Source organism: Ochotona curzoniae, unplaced genomic scaffold, assembly GCF_017591425.1.
Source record: "Ochotona curzoniae isolate NIBS_2020 unplaced genomic scaffold, NIBS_Ocur_1.0 contig_430, whole genome shotgun sequence".
Lineage (NCBI taxonomy): Eukaryota > Metazoa > Chordata > Mammalia > Lagomorpha > Ochotonidae > Ochotona > Ochotona curzoniae.
In genome coordinates, this window is record NW_024466219.1 from 8,807,650 (window position 1) to 8,827,667 (window position 20,018).

The 20,018-nt window shown below is 35.6% G+C and overlaps 1 protein-coding gene across 2 annotated transcripts in view; it reads left to right on the forward strand.

The window, feature by feature from the left end:
• The first annotated feature begins 4,367 nt into the window (after positions 1-4,367).
• The window catches only part of CFH (complement factor H), a 58,354-nt gene continuing 42,703 nt past the window's right edge, over positions 4,368-20,018 (forward strand). For both annotated transcript variants that reach the window (XM_040985401.1, XM_040985400.1), the window contains exons 1-5: positions 4,368-4,526; positions 12,863-13,048; positions 13,383-13,488; positions 15,651-15,727; positions 17,073-17,261. In XM_040985401.1, the coding sequence (XP_040841335.1) occupies positions 4,469-4,526; positions 12,863-13,048; positions 13,383-13,488; positions 15,651-15,727; positions 17,073-17,261 (616 nt within the window). In that variant the 5' untranslated portion in view covers positions 4,368-4,468. The remainder of the gene's footprint in view (positions 4,527-12,862; positions 13,049-13,382; positions 13,489-15,650; positions 15,728-17,072; positions 17,262-20,018) is intronic.

Consider the following 20,018-nt stretch of genomic DNA (forward strand, 5'->3'; position numbering starts at 1 on the left):
TGGGAAAGCAGTTGAGGACAGCCCAAAACCTGGAACCCTGTACCCATGTGGGAGACCCGGAGGAAGTTCCTGGCTCCTGGCTTCAGGTTGGCTCAGCTCCAGCCGTTGTGATTGTGAGAGGAATTAGACTGGGTAGTAAGCAGTTAGGGTATTCTGGGTCCCCAAGTCATTTTTCCTGAAATATAAAAGGGCATTTTCCCCACCATGTCTTAGATTAACCAGATTCACAAGTCTTGCAAAGGAAAAAGGGCGATATTAGTATATCAATTCCCCACCTGAAGCATCAGCCATTGTCTCCGGCCATTGTGTGGGAGGGCCTCAGGCTGCTCTCGTTATCATTGAAAAGAGGGCAGGAGGAAGTTTACTACTCATATTCCCAAGGCCAGGAATGTCCAGTGTCTGACACCTGTCTGGTCTTTGCCCCAAAGCCAGATACCAGGGGGCCAGGAATTTCCTTTTGTCCTTGGAGAGCCCCTTTGAAGTAAAGCTTTAAAAGGTGCATTCCTCCCCATTAATATGGGTTTTTCTCTCTTGCTTTTCCTCCTGATAAGATGGCAGAGGATCTCAAAGCCCCCTCCCGTCACTAGGACGGGAGTCTCCTTTCTCAACTTTTCTCATAAATCTCGCTATAAAACTAAACTGTGTCCACATGAAAATTCTTCTTTCCTGCGAGACAAGAATTGAGGTTGCTGCCGTATTCAGGGTAAAAAAAAAAAAAAAAAAAACGCTACAACACGATCAGTTGGCAAGTGAATCATCGGATGGAAGATCTTCTCTGTCTCTCCTCTTCTCTGTGTATCTGACTTTGCAATCAAAATAAATCTAAAAAAAGTTATAAGAGCTGAATATCTTCTCTGACTCTTAAGTTCCCCAAAATTGCTGTGGATATGCAGATGAAGTCAGCTTGCTAAACATCACAATAAAAGACCCAAGAAAAATGACTCAGGGACCCAGAATACCCTAACTGCCTACAACCCGGTCTGACTCCTCGCACAGAATGACCAATGTGTTGCTGAAGAAAAGGAAAAAAAACTCTCTTGAAGAAAATGATGCTACTTTATGATCTATGAATTACAACTTTTTTTAAAGATTTATTTATTTATTGGAAAGTCAGATATACGGAGAGGATGAGAGAGAGAGGAAGATCTTCTGTCCGATGATTCACTCCCCAAGTGACCTCAACAGCCTATGCTATGCCGATCCGAAGCCAGGAGCCAGGAACCTCTTCCAGGTCTCCCACACGGGTTCAGGGTCCCAGAGCATTGGGTCGTCCTCGACTGCTTTCCCAGGCCACAAGCAGGGAGCTGGATGGGAAGTGGAGCTTCCGGGATTAGAACCGGCACCCATATGGGATCCCAGGGTGTTCAAGGCAAGGACTTTAGCTGCTAGGCCATGCCGCTGGGCCCCTGAATTACAACTTTTTAAGGGGAATGTACAGCAGCTGTGTAATTGAGACTATCATATGCAGATGTGAAAATACAATGTAACATGCATCTTTACTTCCAAATCAAAGATGGTCTCTGAATGAAACTGTTAAATATATCTTGACAATAGGATGCTGGAGTCTGCCATTTTCTATGCCCACAGTGTCAGGATACACTTAAATAGAAGAATGATGGGCTTATGACTATTTATGAGGGACTATATTATTATAATAGTATGGGGGAAATCAGTGGTAGGACGGTGACTTAGGGGAGGGAATAAAGGAAATCCCAAAGCCTATGGAATTGTATCATAAAATAATTTTTTAAATTCTATAAAAAAGTAAAGGAAAATAATTTGCATACCAAATGTACATAGCCTTTTCATCATTAATTTATGATGTTTCATATGTCACTCTTTTAAATATATATGTAGATCAGCATATAGAAATAGTGTCTTCTTAACATTTCTGAGCATAATGGGCAATCTACTGTGGGAAACCATATCACTTAGTACCATCTTGTAGGATTTCTGTGATGCCAGAAATGTTCTACATCTGTGCTGTTAACGTAATAGCAGCCGCTCAGATGTGACTGTTGAATATTCAGGATATGACCAGTGAAATGTAGAGAGTAATTTAGAAATTTTAGGAAAAGTTTTAGTTTGGGGTGTTATTAACATATGGTAGGCAGCACAACTGCAATTTCCATTTCTAATGCTATTCATTCCTTTGCTTACATTCATATGATTGCATGTTATCATTTTCCTTGTACCTTAATTCATTCATTTCTTTTTTTAATTTTTAATTTTCATGATGCAGTTTCTCAGGCCCATGGGACTTTTCCTTCTACCCTCCCAAATCCTACTGCCTCTTTCTTCCCCATATGATAACACTAATATTGCCCTTCAGCAACAGTCACAAGGCCATCATTCTTCTATTTAAATATGTCATGACATTGTAGGTAAAGAGAACACCAGAGACTCTATCATCTTATTGTCAAAGTATATTGAACAGTTTGGTTGCGAGTCCTGTTTTATTTGGAAGTAGACGTGTATAATGCAACGTATCTTCATTTCATACCCTGCTGATGTGGATCCTTTCAGTATTTATACTCTTGGAAAGTTTTCCCTTTATATTTTAAAATTTTTATTAAGTGTAGAACTCTAGGTTGACTTTATTTTCTTCAGTAATTTAAAATTACTCCAGGGATAAATGAAAGCATCTCGAGATAAACAAAAGCTAAGGCTTAAAAGACTAAATTGAGTTTTTACATATAAAGTAGGAAGCTGTTAATCATATATTGCAACCAATAAAAATACAAACAGAACAGTGTAACACATAGTCATATTTAGTATGCTCATGTACACATTTATGTCCCTGAACTCTTAAACATTTTGCCTAAATTCATTCCTTTCCTCTTGATAGATAATTTATCAGCATGAACATGAAAAATAAGTTCGCTCTATTTTGAAGTTTGAAAATTTTATTAAATGACATATAGCAATGAGTGGAAAGATAACCTGCGGAATGAGAAATGATATTTACAATATATAACTCGGAGAATATCTTTTATCAAGAAGATTTAAAGAATTAATACAAGGCATACAAACCAATGGAAACTCACATACATACAGACACACAAAAGACTTGATTAAACACTTCACCCAAGAGGATGTCTAAATGACTGATTACTGTATGAAATTTGCTCTTCTTCCTTAGTCATCAGGAAAATGCATTTCAAACCACAGAAAATTAGTGCTCAATGCTTTAGCCAGAAGGGCTAAAATCATAAAGATTAAAAATATGAGATGGCATTGAGGAGTAGCTCATGCATTGCTGATGGAATGTCGTTTAGTATGCTGTCATTAAGCTATCTTCTGGAGTTCTCTGCCTCACTGAAGCATATTTCTAAGTTAGTACTCCATATTCCACTCAGTATGTACTCATAAGAAGCATTGACACATTTGCTAGAAACATCACAGAATGTAATACATCATTCATGCATTAGTTTCAAACTGGAATCTACTCAACTGCCCATTAAAAAGTGCACAAGTAAGATTTGAAATATAGTAACAGAACTAGATTTAACAATCTATAACTATGTACAACAATGTCATGAATGTCTCAAAAACAAGGGATTTTAAACACAACAATGGTTTCAACAGTAAATAGCTTCTTTTTTATTTATATGTCTTGCAAAAACAGTGACAAATGTTCACATTCTTATAGATCAGGAAGGCAGTCAGTCTGTATAGTGGGTAGAGACCAGATATTGACCAACAGGGAAATTTGGGGTTTTCTGGGGAAAATCTCACTGGTTTGATGAAGCACAATGGTCTTGAGCACATATGAGGGGTGGTCATTTTTTTAAAATAATATTTCATTCTCCTGTCTTTTAAATTAGTAAACTAATTTACATCAAATAACATGGAGGAAGTTGCTTTACATGCACAAAGAAACATCTCTAGAAGACCATTTTCATGAACTGCCAGAAAATTAGACCTTAGACCTTCAAAATCAGTCAGCATGGCATTTTGAGCAAAATGTATTTATATCATGACTGTGTTGATTCTGAAAACATTGCTCAACATGAAGTTGTGTAAATGATTTTTAAAGGAGCTTCATTAGTCTTCCTTTTGTAGTTTACACTCAGTAGAGCTGGAAACAGTTTGGGTAATCAGAGGGTTCACCAAAGCCAGATGAATCTACTTGTTGCTGCTTTGCCCATTTCGAGAGCCTGAATTTGTTCCAAAGAAGAACATAGCCGGATTACAAGAAGGGATCATAAAGCAGATTACGGCATTAACTCTGAGAGTGCAGTGAGAATCAGGCTCAAACTCTGTAGCTGCTGGGCTCTTGGCTGAGGTTTAGTTTACTTTGCACCGGTTTCTGATGGGCGGAGCACCAATTCCCCATTTCTCAAACTGTGTTTCAACTTCGTTTTGGAGCAACTACATTCAGCTCTAATTTTCCGTTTTCAGCAGAGGAAAACTGGACAGGCGGAGCGGTGTGGGCTCGTCAATGTACTTCTGAAAGATTCCCAAAATGAAACTTCTAGCAAAGGCGCTCTTGCTTGTGATATGCACTGTCTGTGTAGCACAAGGTAAGATTTAAAAGCGAAATATTTTTGCTTACTGTTCTTGAAACTACTTTGTCCACTAATTCGAAACATTTGCTAGTGAAGTTTTTAAAATTTGTAATCAAATGTTTGTCTAGAACGTGCGATTTAATTACTGGGCTGTAGCTTAGCATTTGTAGAATTCTTAAAATTGTTAAAAAAGATAAGTGGCTCGTTTGAATGGCATATATGATTATTCATTATACTTCTATTTAATGTAAACATCAAGAAACATCTTAATGAATATTTTAGAAAGCGATAATCTGGCATGATTTCCTTTGCAGTTATTATGCAAAGTAAATTACCCTTTACATTTAAAGTTTTCACCAAAATGCCTTATGTATAGTCATTTACTTCTTAACGCTTTAAAAACATTTCAAATTTTGTGAAAGATTTAACTGGAAGTTTTTCTAAAGAAACACATTATTTGCAACTGCTATTGCAAAATCCAAGGAAAGTCTTGTGGACAAACACTCCTTGTGTCCTTAAAAAGAAGGTGTTATTGAAGATTGAAATGCAGTTGAATATGCAGTATTTGTCACAATTAAATTACTTTATTTTTGGGTATTTTGAAAAACCAAAGAACAAGTTTCATTAAATAACTTAATATAAAGTAGAATCTGAAATATTATTAAAACAGGGTGCTACAAAGCATATGAGATAGTTAGATAACAATGGTGTAAACTCCTTTACATAATTTAATTGCAGATGACTTGTTTCAGTTATACTTGATTTTTAATGCGCATGTGTTTCAATGTGCTATCAGTTTCTATGACAGTGTGAGCAACAGCTGTACTTGTGGTATTAAAAATAATAATGTATCTTGTTATTTCCTAACAGTTAAACTTGAGTGAATAAGATAATGCTGAGGTTAGCTTCATAATATTCATAAAAGTACATATAAGGCACAAGGTTAGCCAAGAAAAACATTCCGCGGACTTCGAAGGGAAATGTCCTGTATCATTCCATGTTTGCTAAATGATCTCTGAAATTCAACTAGTTTGTGATTTGAGTAATTTCCATCACTCTGCCCTACTCAACAGAAACTTCATTCACTCAGCACCATGACATTAAAAATTAGTACTGCAGAGCTTCAAAACTTACCTCTGGCTTTATGTTTGGATTTTGTTTGAACATTGAATATCACATTGAGAAATTGTAAAAAAGAGTATCTACTTGACCCAACCAGACATATCAGTGCAGCATTTCACAAATTGCTTCTTCCTTGTAAAAAATAAGCATTCTTAAAAAAAATGCTATTCAATATTTAAGAATAATGTCCCACAGGAAGAATTCAAAAACTCAGTTTTGTTTGTTTTCCCGTTGTACTGCACTGAGTAATAAGTAGGAGCTATTAGATACAATACAGTATCCTCATTCACATTCCTTGTTGTGCAAGAATATGACTTTTTATTTCCTGTAAATGTCCTGGTTCAGGAAGTCACTATCACTGCTTAGAACTGTGTGATATTTATTTACAGGACAAAGTTTAAAACAACACTTCCTCAACCAAACTACATAGTTCCAGCTCTTTGGAATGTATTTTGGTCAAATTTCAAAGTAGATTTTTAAAAATTTAAATCCCAATAGTTGTACTATATGAAATTAAGCCACAGCTCAGAAATTCTAAAATGATTAAAGTGAATAAATTAAAACCCTGACCAAGGGCCGGTGTGTGGCTGAGCCACCTAATTCTTTGTCTGCAGTGTCAGTTTCCCGTATGGGTGCCTGTTTGAGTCCTGGCTGCTTCACTTCCGATCCAGCTTCTTGCTTATGGTCTGGCAAAACAACAGACCCAGCATTCGCATGGGAGACCCAGAGGAAGCTCCTGGCTCCCAGCTGGGCTTCAGGTGTTGGGACTTTTTGGGGGGCAAACTGGTAGATGGAAGATCTCTCTTTTTCTCTTTATCTTTCTCCGTGTCTCTTACTGCTTCTCTGTAACTGATTTTCAAGCAAAAATACAAAACAAAACAAAACCTTGCTGAAATCTGTCCAAAGTCAATCTGTTGCTCCAGGAGAGATGTGTTTTCTGCTGTTGGAGCTGTGGTCATCAGAGAGGCCTCTCAGACCCCAAAAGGCCTGGTAGACCCAACATTGAGGGATACCATTTCACTCAGAGAAAAAAGTCATCTCGATGCATATTACATTGTTTCAACTACAGTATGATTTCAACTTTGATCTAATTCTACAGGGGAAAATAACATTATAAATATTATGAAAATAGTTGTAATCTATAGTTGTAAAGAATAGAAAATATTCTTCATGATGAATGCGTTCTATCATGATCTAATTCAGAAAATGTGTCATGGTGGTTTATCAGCCTAAATGGCAATGCGATACATAAGAATTCTTCTTCCTCTCCCTAATGCCCTCTCCCTTTTCGGAGCAGCATGAATATTTGTCTGTACGGTCTGACTTAGAGTTGTGACTTAATGTCCCAGTTGCCTGCAGTACCTTCTCTCCTCATATGCAGTGTCTGTTAGATATGACCGTAAGTTCAACCAATCTAGAATTAGTCAATGACAAATACACTACACATAAACTACATTGGGATCATTAAATATAGTCTATTCGTTACAATTTATGTGAATTATTATAATTTGAAAACTTCCCTGCATTCTTTTAGGAGAGAATGGATGATGAGGAAGAGAAGTAGGATAAAGTGATTTTGTGAGATTAGATATTCCAAGGGAGAACACATGTAATGCAAGAACGCTGCAGAGCCTCCTGAGGGGAGGGCGGAGAGTGCCCACAGGATGGCATAGCCATGTCAGCTGTACCAGGGCTGGCTTAGCCCGTTTTAACTCACGCATATCACAGGGATGCACATGCCGCTAGAGCCTTGCCAGTATACAATGTTACACTAAAATTGAAATACTTAAGTTTTGTAAATCATCCTAAGGGAGACGTTTCCAAATGTAAGTGCAAAAGCAGAGCGGGGCGGGGGAGGGGGGGCGTTGAGAAGTTGGATTGTAAAACGGAAAGCATAGAGAGAACTATACAATAATAATATACAATAAGACAGCATCTTAGGTAGGTTTGGAAGGCTGCATGTGAGTTAGCCAGATGAGAAATACAAAGTGAATGTTAAAGTCTAGGAAACATTGAATATTTATATAAAGAATATATATATATATATATATATATATACACACCCCATATATATATGTGGCACCAAAATGTATAAAATTGTCTTTTTTGTCTGGTTGTTAAGAGCAATGAACTAAATTTGAAAAATTAAGAAACAGTCTAAATACATTGTCTTCTAATACAGCAATCACCAGGAAGAAAAAATTGCCTCTGGGAGGCTGCTGGGTTTTGTGGATAGATTTCATTGTTCTTTTAAAAGAGTCATTACTTAACAACATTAATTTCACTCAAATAAATTGATAGAAAAATTTCTGTTACTCTTTTGTTACATTAGATTATTAAGTGCAAAGAATTTAAATTTATCAAAATAGTAATAGAGTTGTGGGAACACTTTAACTCACAGTGTTAACATCTACATTTGCAATTTAGGTAATTTATTTTTCCCCAAACTGAAAAAACATGAAGCTCTGTTTATAATTAAATGGATGCTTATCAAGTAAAAACACAAGTACAAATATTTAAGACACAAGTGAAAGTTCCCATTTTGCTGATGGTGGTTCAGCAGCACTGACAGCTGAAAGGAAGCGTAGGTAGTTTTATGACAGGATGTTAGCACCATCTAGTGGATGAAACTGATTCCTGAATTTATAAAAATAGTTCACTGACACAAATGTGCTAAATTTCAGAGTCTTCAAAGGAAAATCAGTATGTTTGAGAGCTTGTGGCAAGTATATATTTTATAAAATACAGTGTCCTAACTTTGTTTTATGAAATTCTGATAAGCGTTTTTAAGTGGCTATTTCACGATGCAATTGGCCTTTAACAGACAATTTTCCCCCCACTTTCCTTTTTAAGAGAATTTCAGGAGTAACAGGTGAAGCCATTTAACCCAGTAAGAGAGATTTTCTCAGTTAAAATAGCAATTTAACCTTTTTTGTACCACATATGAAATAAAATATCGTGGAATTTGCCATTCTTAATGTGGAGGGGCCAAAGCCATGGCCTCACAGGTTAGTCTCCATCCTGGCTGCTCCACTTTGAGTCTAATTCCTGTGCAACTGAAGGCTAGTGGAGGATGGCCCAGTTCCTTGGACCCAGCACCCACAAGGAGGATTGAAAAGGAGCTCCTGGCTTCAGACCATTGCAGCCATTAGAAGGGAGAACCAGCAAATGAAACATCTCTCTCCGTCCGTCCGTTCTTCTCTCTGTAATTATGCCTTTCGATTAAAAATAAATGAATCTTAAAAAACAGAGCTTTACTTAAAAAAAGTGGTGTGTAGGATTTGATACACATTACAACATCAGGGTAGTTGGGTTTAAATTCAGCAGCACACTCTGTAAAAATAATTAACAAAGCAAATCAGCTTAACCTTAGATGTTAAGTTTCTGTATTTTTTTTCTATAATATAATTTAGTTTAATTCTTTGCAGAAAGAAGCATATATGCATATTTCATTATTTATAAATATATAAATTTGTTACTTTAACATTTTGTATCACGAAACATAGTACACACAACTGAATAAAATCAATATGTTATGTCACAAATGATTATAATCACCCTTTCAACAGAAAAGAATTCCCAGCATCTCAGAAACTCCTGTGGCTCTCTCCTAATCAATCCTCTATTTTGTTTTTTCTGGACAAAGAAGAAAATGATCTTAACATGTATAGTAACCACATTGTTAATTGTCATTGACAGTTTCACAGCCTATGTGCACATCCCTAACAACCTACATAGGACAACTTTATTGAATTTCACATAGAGGCAATGATTGTACAATTGACACACCTTTGTATTTCACGCTTACTTTTCTACGCACCTTAGTCTGTGGCATTGATTTATTATTCCATTGAGTGCATGTGGCATACATTTTTATCCTCGCAACTATTGTTGGACAGTGAGTGTGCTCCAATTTTTAATAGGAATCAGTGTTTAACAGACCAGTGTGACTTGTAGATACCTTGGCCTTCCCGTCCTCCCTGCCTGGCCCGCTCCCTCCCGTCTTTGCTCCTCCTTTGCTTTTTTCTCCCTTTCTCTCTCTCCCTTTCTTTCCTCTTTTTATCCCTCCTTCCTTCCTTTTTCCTTCCTTTCTTTGGGAAAGAGTTACAAAGAAATAGAGAGAGTGCTCTTTCATTGCTGGTTCACTCCTCAGAAGACCCCAATAGCCAGAGCTGGGTCAATCTGAAACTGGTAGCTAGCTCCTAAATGGGATCTCAGCGAGTTTGAGGCGAGGACTTTAGCTGCTAGGCCACCGCGCTGGCACCAGCTTTTAACTTAAGACTATTTCCATCTGTTCAGTTTTCATCCTACTACTTTTAAGTGGTTTGCCAAAGTTTATACTTTTAGAATTTTTATATTGTTTACTTCAAAATATACTCTTTTACTGTGATTTCTTAATTGGTTCATTATAGAAGATTTTCTAATTTGTAGATCTATTTCTGTTGTTTTTGTTTTTTTTTTCTTGTAACATTCAAGAATGTATTTGTTTGATTTTAGTATTTTAAAATTTGTGCAAAGTGTAAGTCACTGTGATCTATTTACATAGATCTTTTATGTTTATTAAAAATTTGGGGTATAACAATCTGCAAGTTTAGGTCACTTGTTATGTATGTTTTTGAATCTTTTACAGCCTAGGGATTTTTTTTTCTGCTTTCTATCAATTGCCAAAAGAAGTATACCAAATTGAATTTTGGATTTGTTTCTCTCCACCTAAATTTGTAAAGCCCTTAAAAAGGTATTACATAAAATTGCTCTGTTCTTCAGATTAGTTGACTTTTTGTTGTTATGGAGTGGCTTTTCTGTAGCTTCTGGTTTTTTTTAGATTGGAACGTTGTCTGTGATGTCTGTGAGAGTTCCAGTCTAAGCTAAAGCAGTTACCCAACTTCAGCCACACTACCTGATTCTGTACAAAGTTTATATTCCATCAGTCTCGGCACGGCCTCCTTACGTTTTCTTGCTCTTCCTTTCTTCATTATCTTTCCATTTGGACAAAATCTGACCTTTAGTCTGAATCTAGAAGTAGGAAACATAACCATGCAAGAACTTGCTGTAGGATGGAGCCTCCAACTTGGGTTTATTTCATTTAATCCTCTTTGCCCAGTTTAAGTTGTTTTAAATACACATATACAAACATGCACAAGTAATTGTTCCCTCAAAAAATGATTGTTGGGCCCGGCGCAGTGGCGCAGTGGTTAAGGTCCTCGCCTTGCATGCCCGCTTCCCTTCCAGCTCCCTGCCTGTGGCCCGGGAGAGCAGTCGAGGACGGCCCAAAGCTTTGGGACCCTGCACCCGTGTGGGAGACCCGGAAGAGGCTCCTGGCTTCGGATCGGCATAGCATGGGCCGTTGCGCTCACTTGGGGAGTGAATCATTGGACGGAAGATCTTCCTCTCTCTCTCTCCTCTCTGTATATCCGCCTTTCCAATAAAAAAATAATAAAAATAAATCTTTTTAAAAAATGATTGTTTAACTTATTTGAAAGGCTGCCAGGAACCTTGAATTCCATCAGTATGTCCTTTGTGAAGGACAGAATCCCCAGTACCTGAACTGTCTTCCACCGTTTTCCCAGGCGCGTAAGACGGGAGCTACGAGCCACAATGCTGCCCCCAAAATGTGTTGTTTCTTTTCAGTTTGTAGTCAGAGCATGTTTTATTCCATTGTATTCTAATCCTATTGGAATGCTTTCGTTTAATTTTGGATTATCTGGATTTACTTCATAAATGAATTTATCTGCCTAAAGTGCATATAATACATCTGATTACTTGATAACTGATTTCCCTTTCAATAGAGAATAAACTTTGAGAACAGACAATTTGTTAATTTTTATCTATGAATAAGCCTGGGCTACCCTGCTGGAGCATGAGCCATCACATGTCTGGTACTGACACGTGATCCCACCAGGATAAAGTCAATATGTGAGGCAATTCTGGAGCAGCCAGACTGTGGCTGACCCCATCCTGACCCATTCACTCAAGATCTACATTCCCATGCTATAGAACAGCAAGGGGAGGTGGAGTTTGTGTGTTGGTACTGTGTTCTGGGGTGGTTTCTTAGGCCATGAAAGAGAACTAATGTTTAAATGTTCTTCATTGTCTTTGCATTTAGTGAGAGAATTTACAAGATGGTATGTCTTATGCAAACACAGACTTACCTGACATTCAGCACATGCAAATACATCTGTCTCTTGGTACTCCGATGGAGTTGATTCGAGGATCCACTGGGATTACCCAAATCTGCAGATCCTCGAGTCCCTACATGAAATATCTGCATATAACCGATGACTATATTCCTATATATCAGTGTTCTTAATCAACTATAAATTACTTATAATACCCAATGCACTGTAAATACTGTGCAAATGATGTTAGATTATAGGGAATAATGGTAAGAAAAAGTCTGCACATAATTTTTTCAAATTGTGTTTGATCCCCATTTGAACCACAATGGTGCAACTCATGGTTATGGAAGGCCAAGGTCGATTTTAGTGTTTTTTAATTAAATTAAAGTGAAATTGCATTGAGTACTTTTCACATAATACTTTGATTAATATTTTTTTACTGATGCTCTCGTTATAAATATTAATTCTATTTTATCCAAATGCTATCTGTTTATGTCTTTTAAAGCTGTATGTATATACAAAAAACTGTCATGAAAGGAGGAAATTGAAGGTGTGTGGCAGGGATAAAAGAAAGGAGTATCAGTGTTTCTTCAAGTTACATCTACAAATCACATTGAAAATTGAAATCAAATTAAAATTAGAATTGAAGAAAAACAAATAAACTAAATAATAACAACAGAATTTAGAAATAAGTCCAGTAAGTATTTCCCCTAACCAAAGAAAAAACACTGAAATATGACACAGTATTAAGAATGACGTGATAGAATGCACCCCATGAACTAGTAAGTTATTCAGATTGTTTTACATAGGTGGACATTCTTACAAGATTGTGAGATTCAATTTTCAGAGGTTTCATAACATTCCTGTCGTTGGAATATTAAGAACTGTATTTACATGGACTTACATCTATGAGAGGTCTTCAAAAAATTTTAGGGAAAATGTATATTAAGGAAAAGCTATATGTGAACTTCAAAATTTTTGCACCACAATAAACATTTTAATCTCATTTTCCTCATAAACTTTTAGATGAAGTCTGATATGGGTATTTTTAAAAACAAACTTTATATTTAAGTGACTATGATCAGCAGATAATTCCAGTTTTATTGTTTACAGACTGTACAGAACCTCCACCAAAGAAAAATATAGAAGTTCTCTCTGGTTCCTGGCAAGAAAAAAGCTATCCTGAGGGTACTCAGGCTGTCTATAAATGCCGACCTGGATACAGAACTCTTGGAACTATTGCAATGAAATGCAGGAATGGAGAATGGGTGTCTGTGAATCCAGCAAGGAAATGTCACAGTAAGTACTCCAAACAATTACAACAGTAACAAAAAGCTCAAATTAAGAACATATTTGTGTTTGACATTAAAGCAACACTGGCTGAATCATATCACTATTGTCACCGAAATACAGACCAATATATCAGTATTTTTAAAAAGGGAATATAATCCTCTACAATTCATAAACCACATATTTACATATTAAATAATAATAGCTTTGTTATTTTTAATTTTCCTTATGTTCAATGCTGTCCTCTACTGTAACGTCAAATATGCTTGTATCCCAACTTCTACATAAAATGTGTTCCCTATTTTGCATATTAAGGTTGTATACTTTCTTTTTTTCATTTTAGAAAAGCCATGTGGACACCCTGGAGATACTCCCTTTGGATCTTTTCAACTCACAGTAGGAAATGAATTTGAATTTGGAGCAAAGGTTGTTTATACATGTGACGAGGGGTATGTAGTCCAAATAAAGAGAGATTTATAATTGAGATAATAAAATGACCCATATTAATGTGTATTTTTAAGGTCATTATATTTTTGTATGTATATATTTATACTACTTGAATCCTCTTGAAAGCTTTTTGTATATCGAAGGTACATAATTACTTTCAGTCTTATGACTTTAGTCTTTGGTAACTACTGAAGGAGTTTTTTATTAAGTGCATAAGTCCTTTCCACTAACTTTATATACATAACCAAAAAGTTTAGATGACTCTATTAGTTTTTCTCTTCACTTACAAATTTTCCTTCATTCCAGATCGATTTTCTGCTTTTAGGTTCAACCCTAGACCTATTAAAGAACATTAAATTCATATTGCTTTTACTCAATTATCTCACTCTCAGCATTCATAATACTTACAACATGATGGAAAAAAAAAAGGTTATGCACTTGCCATTAGTTCTTGTCTTGTTTTACTGGTCGTTACGACCATCATCTTGAGTTCTGTTATTTCCTCTTCATAAGTTAACTTTACTACTCAGTTTGAATTTCCAAAAAGCTACATATTTTTACTGAAATATTCACTGGATTATACTGAATCAGCAAAATAAACTATTTTATACTATTTTAACTTTTATTGTGGGAGTATTAAACTTATATGATAAGAATTTTGTTGATGAGTGCTTATCTATCTAAGGAGACCATTAAGGTTGGCTTACTACAATTGTAATCACTGCCCGCTCACTTATTCTTTTGGATCACCCAGCGACTGCTCTTCTACTGAGTATCTGTTTAGTTGAGTATCAGCTCCCTAACAGGACATTGAGTTTGACGATCTAACTTTACCGCCTAAGACAGTAGTTCTGAGCAGACATTCTAGAACAGTTTCCTGCTATTTTGCCTGTGTGGGTTGAAGAAATGTAAGCCTTTACATTTTCCCAGCTGCCATTACAAAAGCAAAGTCTAACTCCCCACACATCCCTTATGTATATGGGCTTTGGAAGACTTTTTTGTGGAAGTATCTGAAAGTTCTGGGGATCAACAGGCAATCTTTTCTGTTCAATGATGGTACGCTCTACCTAATAGAAGAGCTAGAGGATTGCCACAATTATCAATTATTTTATTTCCTTTAAGTAAGAGACAAAGGGTAAGTGCTCAACATTTAGGCCTGCATAAATTCATTCTTCCCTTTGATAATTAGGAACAAATCAATCAGCTATGTAATTCCCACTTGTAAAAAAAGGAAACAAGTGTCTATGTAGAATTATTTAGAAGGTGGTGAAAAATACTTTTCCAAAAATGACTTCTTTGTGATTATCAAAATGTATTCCCATTATTTTTCTGAGAAAATGCTTTTGTCCTTTTGTTTCCATTGCAATATTGAGACATTTTACTCTGTTCTGAAGCATCTGACAATGATGGCACATTTTCTCCAGCTCCAAGGATTTAATATTCAAGTAGACCATATTAGATCTGAAGGGCCATCTTGACACATTACAGCAATTAGGTTAGCTCAGTATCAGGTGGTTTGAATAACCAGACTTGATTCATTGAACACACTTGGGGAAAGAACTGCAGGATAGAGATGGAGACAAGTAATGGAAATAAATCACACACCAAGAATGATTGCCAAGTACTGTTTTACTATGTAGGAAGACTGAAGTGTCCGCAAAATATCAGCATTATGGAGGAAAGAAATGTGGGGAAATACATGTTTAGTTGTTTGTTGCCATTATTCTAGTTTTGCTTTGTTTTAGTCATTGCTTTAGGTTCTTGTATTATTGAAGGTAATTAAGTAATGAAATGGACTCAATGGAAAAATGAGTACCATGCATGAGACAATAATGAAATTGGTCATATAGTGAAATCGCTGTTGTGATTTCAAATCCTTGTACCAGATGACTTGTAAGTCACTCAGAGAAAGAAAACAAATTTAATAAAAGGAAAGAAGAAAAAATTTGGGAACTGTGAGATAGGCAAAGGGAAGAAAGAAGGAAAGAGTGAAGAATGGAACAAAGGAAGGAAAAACAAAGAAAATAGGAAAAATGAAAATACACAAACCTAATTTTCATTAAAATGGAGTTTCTGGACATTCAAAATGGTTTTAAGCCTCCACTTTGTTTAAGCACACATCACTCATAACAGTGGTGGTTTGTTTGCTTTTTTTGATTCTCAGATATAGAATGCTAGGTGACATTGACTATCGTGAATGTCTGGTAGATGGATGGACCAATGATATTCCCCTGTGTGAAGGTAGGTACCACATTGATTTATAATATATATCGAAATGCCAAAAATAATAGGCATTTGTCAAAATCCCTGACATTAAAATGAAAATCTGCAATTAAACATGTATTGGTCACATCGTTTTTAAGGTTTCTAGTTTGGTATTCAGTGCCTAGTTAGCCCTCTTAACTGCCACATTTTTTTTTTTTCGGTAGCAAGCATAAATACAGCCAAATGTGATTGGATTATCAAAGTGTAAGATAATATGGTATCTAAAATTTGTTTTTCTTTGCTCTGGAATCCTAACCATGAGCCATATAAGCACCACTGTCTGAATGAAAATGATGATTTCGGTTTTTCTGAAGAGGCATCTATCCAAATTCAGGGTTCGATGAAGCAGCTGAAGGAAAGATGCTTCCGCCCTCTCTTCCCATTTCCTACAAAGGGAGGTTTTCCTGTGGTCTTAATTTTAATGAAAAGATGCAGGAGAAAACGAGAGTTCTGCCTTTTTCCCCCTTCTGATGCATAGAACAAATAATTAAGATGAGATAATATAGATTTATCTTCTAAGTTTTAACCCAATAATCTGATTTCTGGTCATCATAGAAATAGATAAATGATATTTCTTGGTTGTATTGTGAGTAATAAGTCAAGAAAGGAAAGATCTGGCAGGAAGAAGAAATATGATCTCACAGTACTTGACCAAAAGAGCGAATGGAGTATTTTGTAACTGGAAATAAGACAAAAGAAGTAGAAGTTCTAGTAAACATCTTCGCTAAAATCACCTGGGGTGCATGTTAAAAACAGAGTTTTGGTCAGAATCCTTGGGGTGATTGGGCATGGAAATTTTCCCAGAATTTGCATTTTATAAAGCACCTAAGTCTTTTGCAATAACATTAAGTTTGAATACTGACTGGAGAATACCGAAAATGCAAAGTAAAGTCAAAAGAAGTAGTCAAATTAGCTTAGCCCACTGACGTGGGCAAAGAAAGAAAGTTAAGCATGATTTTTAATGTAAATATTATCATAAAAGTTGCTTTTGCCTCTTTTAGGAGTGTAACAGTGTTACTCTAGGAGCACAGATGAAAATTTTCAATATACTATTCCATGCTTCATATTTGTTTAAGAGACACTTGTTTGTTACTAGCATACAAAGTAGAAATTTTCTTTGTCTACCACCTATAGAAATGAATCAGAGATGAATATATTATTTTCTAAGTTAGCAATATGCTTCACTTGCAAATAAATATATTAAATGGTTGCGAAAACTGAAATAATGTCCCACAGTTTTATCCTGCTGATGAATTTACACATGCACGGTTTTCATGACACATTTTTCAGTTCTACTGGAACTTTGCATTTATTTTTTCAGTTGTCAAGTGCTTACCAGTGACAGAACCAGAGAATGGGAGGATTATCAATGCATTAGAACCGGATCAAGAATATTATTTTGGACAAGTGATACAGTTTGAGTGTAATTCAGGCTTCAGTCTAAAAGGAGATAAACAAATGCATTGCTCAGAAAATGGTGCCTGGAGTGGAATAAAGCCAAACTGTGTTGGTAAGATATATTTGTTATTTTTTATTGTTTTGAATATTTTTAGTTTTTATTCTGAAAATATGGAGTCCAAAACATTGTCCATGCTAAAAAACATAAAATAAGACAACAAATGATTGTTGAGCATTTGCTATTCCCCATCACTGATTTAAGCTCTTTTGTTTTCAAGACAATTCTCTAAATGTACTCCACTAATATTTGTTTTATAATCAAAAACACTGTTGCAAGAAGTTTAATCACATTCTCTAGATTACCATAGAATAGGTAAAATTCAGATCTAGGATCTCATACTGAAATCCATGCTTTAAATATGATTGTACAGTAGTTGACCCTTACAAGTCGATATAAAATGCTGAACAACTGCAAGTTGCAGTTCTGGCCTCCATTTTGATAGACAAAGATTCATTACTTAATTTCCACTGATTCATTGTGATGACACTCTGTTTTTGAATGAACACTTCTAGGAAGTTGACTTATTTTATATTCTCATGAAAAATTCCCCATGAATATTTCTGTTTTCAATCAATGAAATCAATCTGTCTTTTTAAATTTTATTTTATTTTATTATTTTATAGCACAATTCCATAGGCTCTGGGATTTTTCTCCCCTCCCCTATGTCCTTACTCCTCCCCAGCAATTTCCCCTATGTCATTGCAATAGCATAGACTTTCACAATCAGTCTTAAGTCCATCATTCTGCTATGTAAGTGTTTCATGACACTTGGGCAATAGCTGAGAGTCCAGTATCCTATTGTCCAGATTATTTAACTGTTACATTGGGGGGTCCATCTTTGATTTGAAATTAGAGATGCAGATTCTATTGTAGCTCCCCATCTGGATGTGGCAGTATCTATTACACAGTTACTATCCATTCCCTTAAATGAAAATCCATAAAACAAAATCAACAACAGGAAAAAAAATAGAAAATTAACAACATAAAGTCGAATAGCGTGCTGCTGAATGACCAATGTGTTGCTGAAGAAATAAAAAGAAAGCTAAAACCATCTTGAAGCAAATAATGCTACTGTATGACCTAAGAGCCAGTGAGGAAATTAATTTAAAAAAAAAACAACCTTTTGAATGAATGAAAATAATAACAAAAAATATCAAAACCCCCTGAGGTGTAGCGAAACAATATTGAAAGGACTATTGAGCTTATTTTTTGCATGAAAATTGCCATGTATCAGAGAGAATATACAATATTTGTCCTTTTGGGATGGACTGTTTCTCCGAGTGTAATGAACAGTTGGGACCATTTGATTGCAAATGGTAGAATTTCATTCTTTTTAATGGCTGAGTAGTGTTCCATGGAGTAGATATTCCACAGTTCTTTACACACTCCTCTTTTGGTGAGCATCCGGGTTGTTCCCATGTCTTTGCTTTGCAGACTGTGCTGGTGTTAACATAGAACATATCCCTTTCTCACTTGTGAATTTCATTTCCCTTTCATATATTCCCAGAAGTGGGATAACTGGATCATACGGCATGTCAATTTTCAGCTCTCTTAACACTCTGCATATTGACTTCCATAGTGGTTGTACTAGCCTATACTCCACTTTTTCTTTTAAAAAAGTTTCTACTAAGCAATAATTCAAGATTTGCTTGATCATAATACTTCTGACTTGTGCATTATGGCCAGTTGAACACTGGATTTTTTAAATTGAGTGTTATGGTCAACAGGTTTAATAGTACTAACAGTATTTTACCGATATTGTATAACAAAAATATCTGTCACAGTTTTTTAAACATAATATTTCATCCTCAAATTACTTTTAATTTTTAGAGTCTAATCTGCCTTAATGTAAGATGCTAGAATAGCATTTTTGTTTTAAAAACTCTTTCTAACAAAACTAGCTATTTCTGTTCATAATGGTTCATTGAGAACATACTATTTTTGAAAGGATATTAGATGGCAGTTTACTTGCTCAAAAGTGGATTCATGTGGCTAATGAAATTCTCTTGGCATAACGGCAGCATAGGATCAGTGTAAAAGAATGAGATTTTTTCAAAAGAAGAGGGCCAGAGCATGGCAGCCAAAGAGTTCATGAAATAAGGCTCTGGTGGGCAAGAAGTGCCGCTGATCTTATCCAGTGCATGAACCAGGTACACAATTGTGAGTGACACATTGAAGACATGCCTGCAAAAGGTGCTGAGGGGATAGATGCAACCCCGCATGGAGAACATGGCCTTCAGTCAGGCTGATTGGGGATTCAGTGAAAGATTTCAAACTGATTAGAAGATGGGAGAATAGGGTTTGGGAAAAGGGTACCCTTGCCACAATTCGAGAGAAAAGATTTGCACTATCTAAGATAATAGCCAGTTTTTCTGTTGGACAGAAAACCTGGCTCAATGCTGGAAACACAAAAACCTAAAATCAGTTATTTTCAGAGATACAGGGGCAATGAGTTAAATGTATTTCCCTGAGAAGGTATTCTGTCAATAATTATTTTTTTATCAATGAAGAAAACATGTTATTTTTGTCAGGTTTTCAATGAAAATACTTATCAAGATGAACATGCATCTATATTCAGTTTTGTTCTATATGTCTGATGAATATAATCAGTCATTGTATATTTCACAGGAAATAATTTATTGCCAAACCAAATTAAATTAAATTAAATTAAATTAATGTTATTTTAACTTTTAATAAATTTTAATGAATTTCTAATGTAACTTCTTTCTAAAATAAAAGGTGATAATAGCAGATAAGCCAATAATTAAGCAGGAAAATCAAAACATAACTGTTTCCCTAATGGAAATA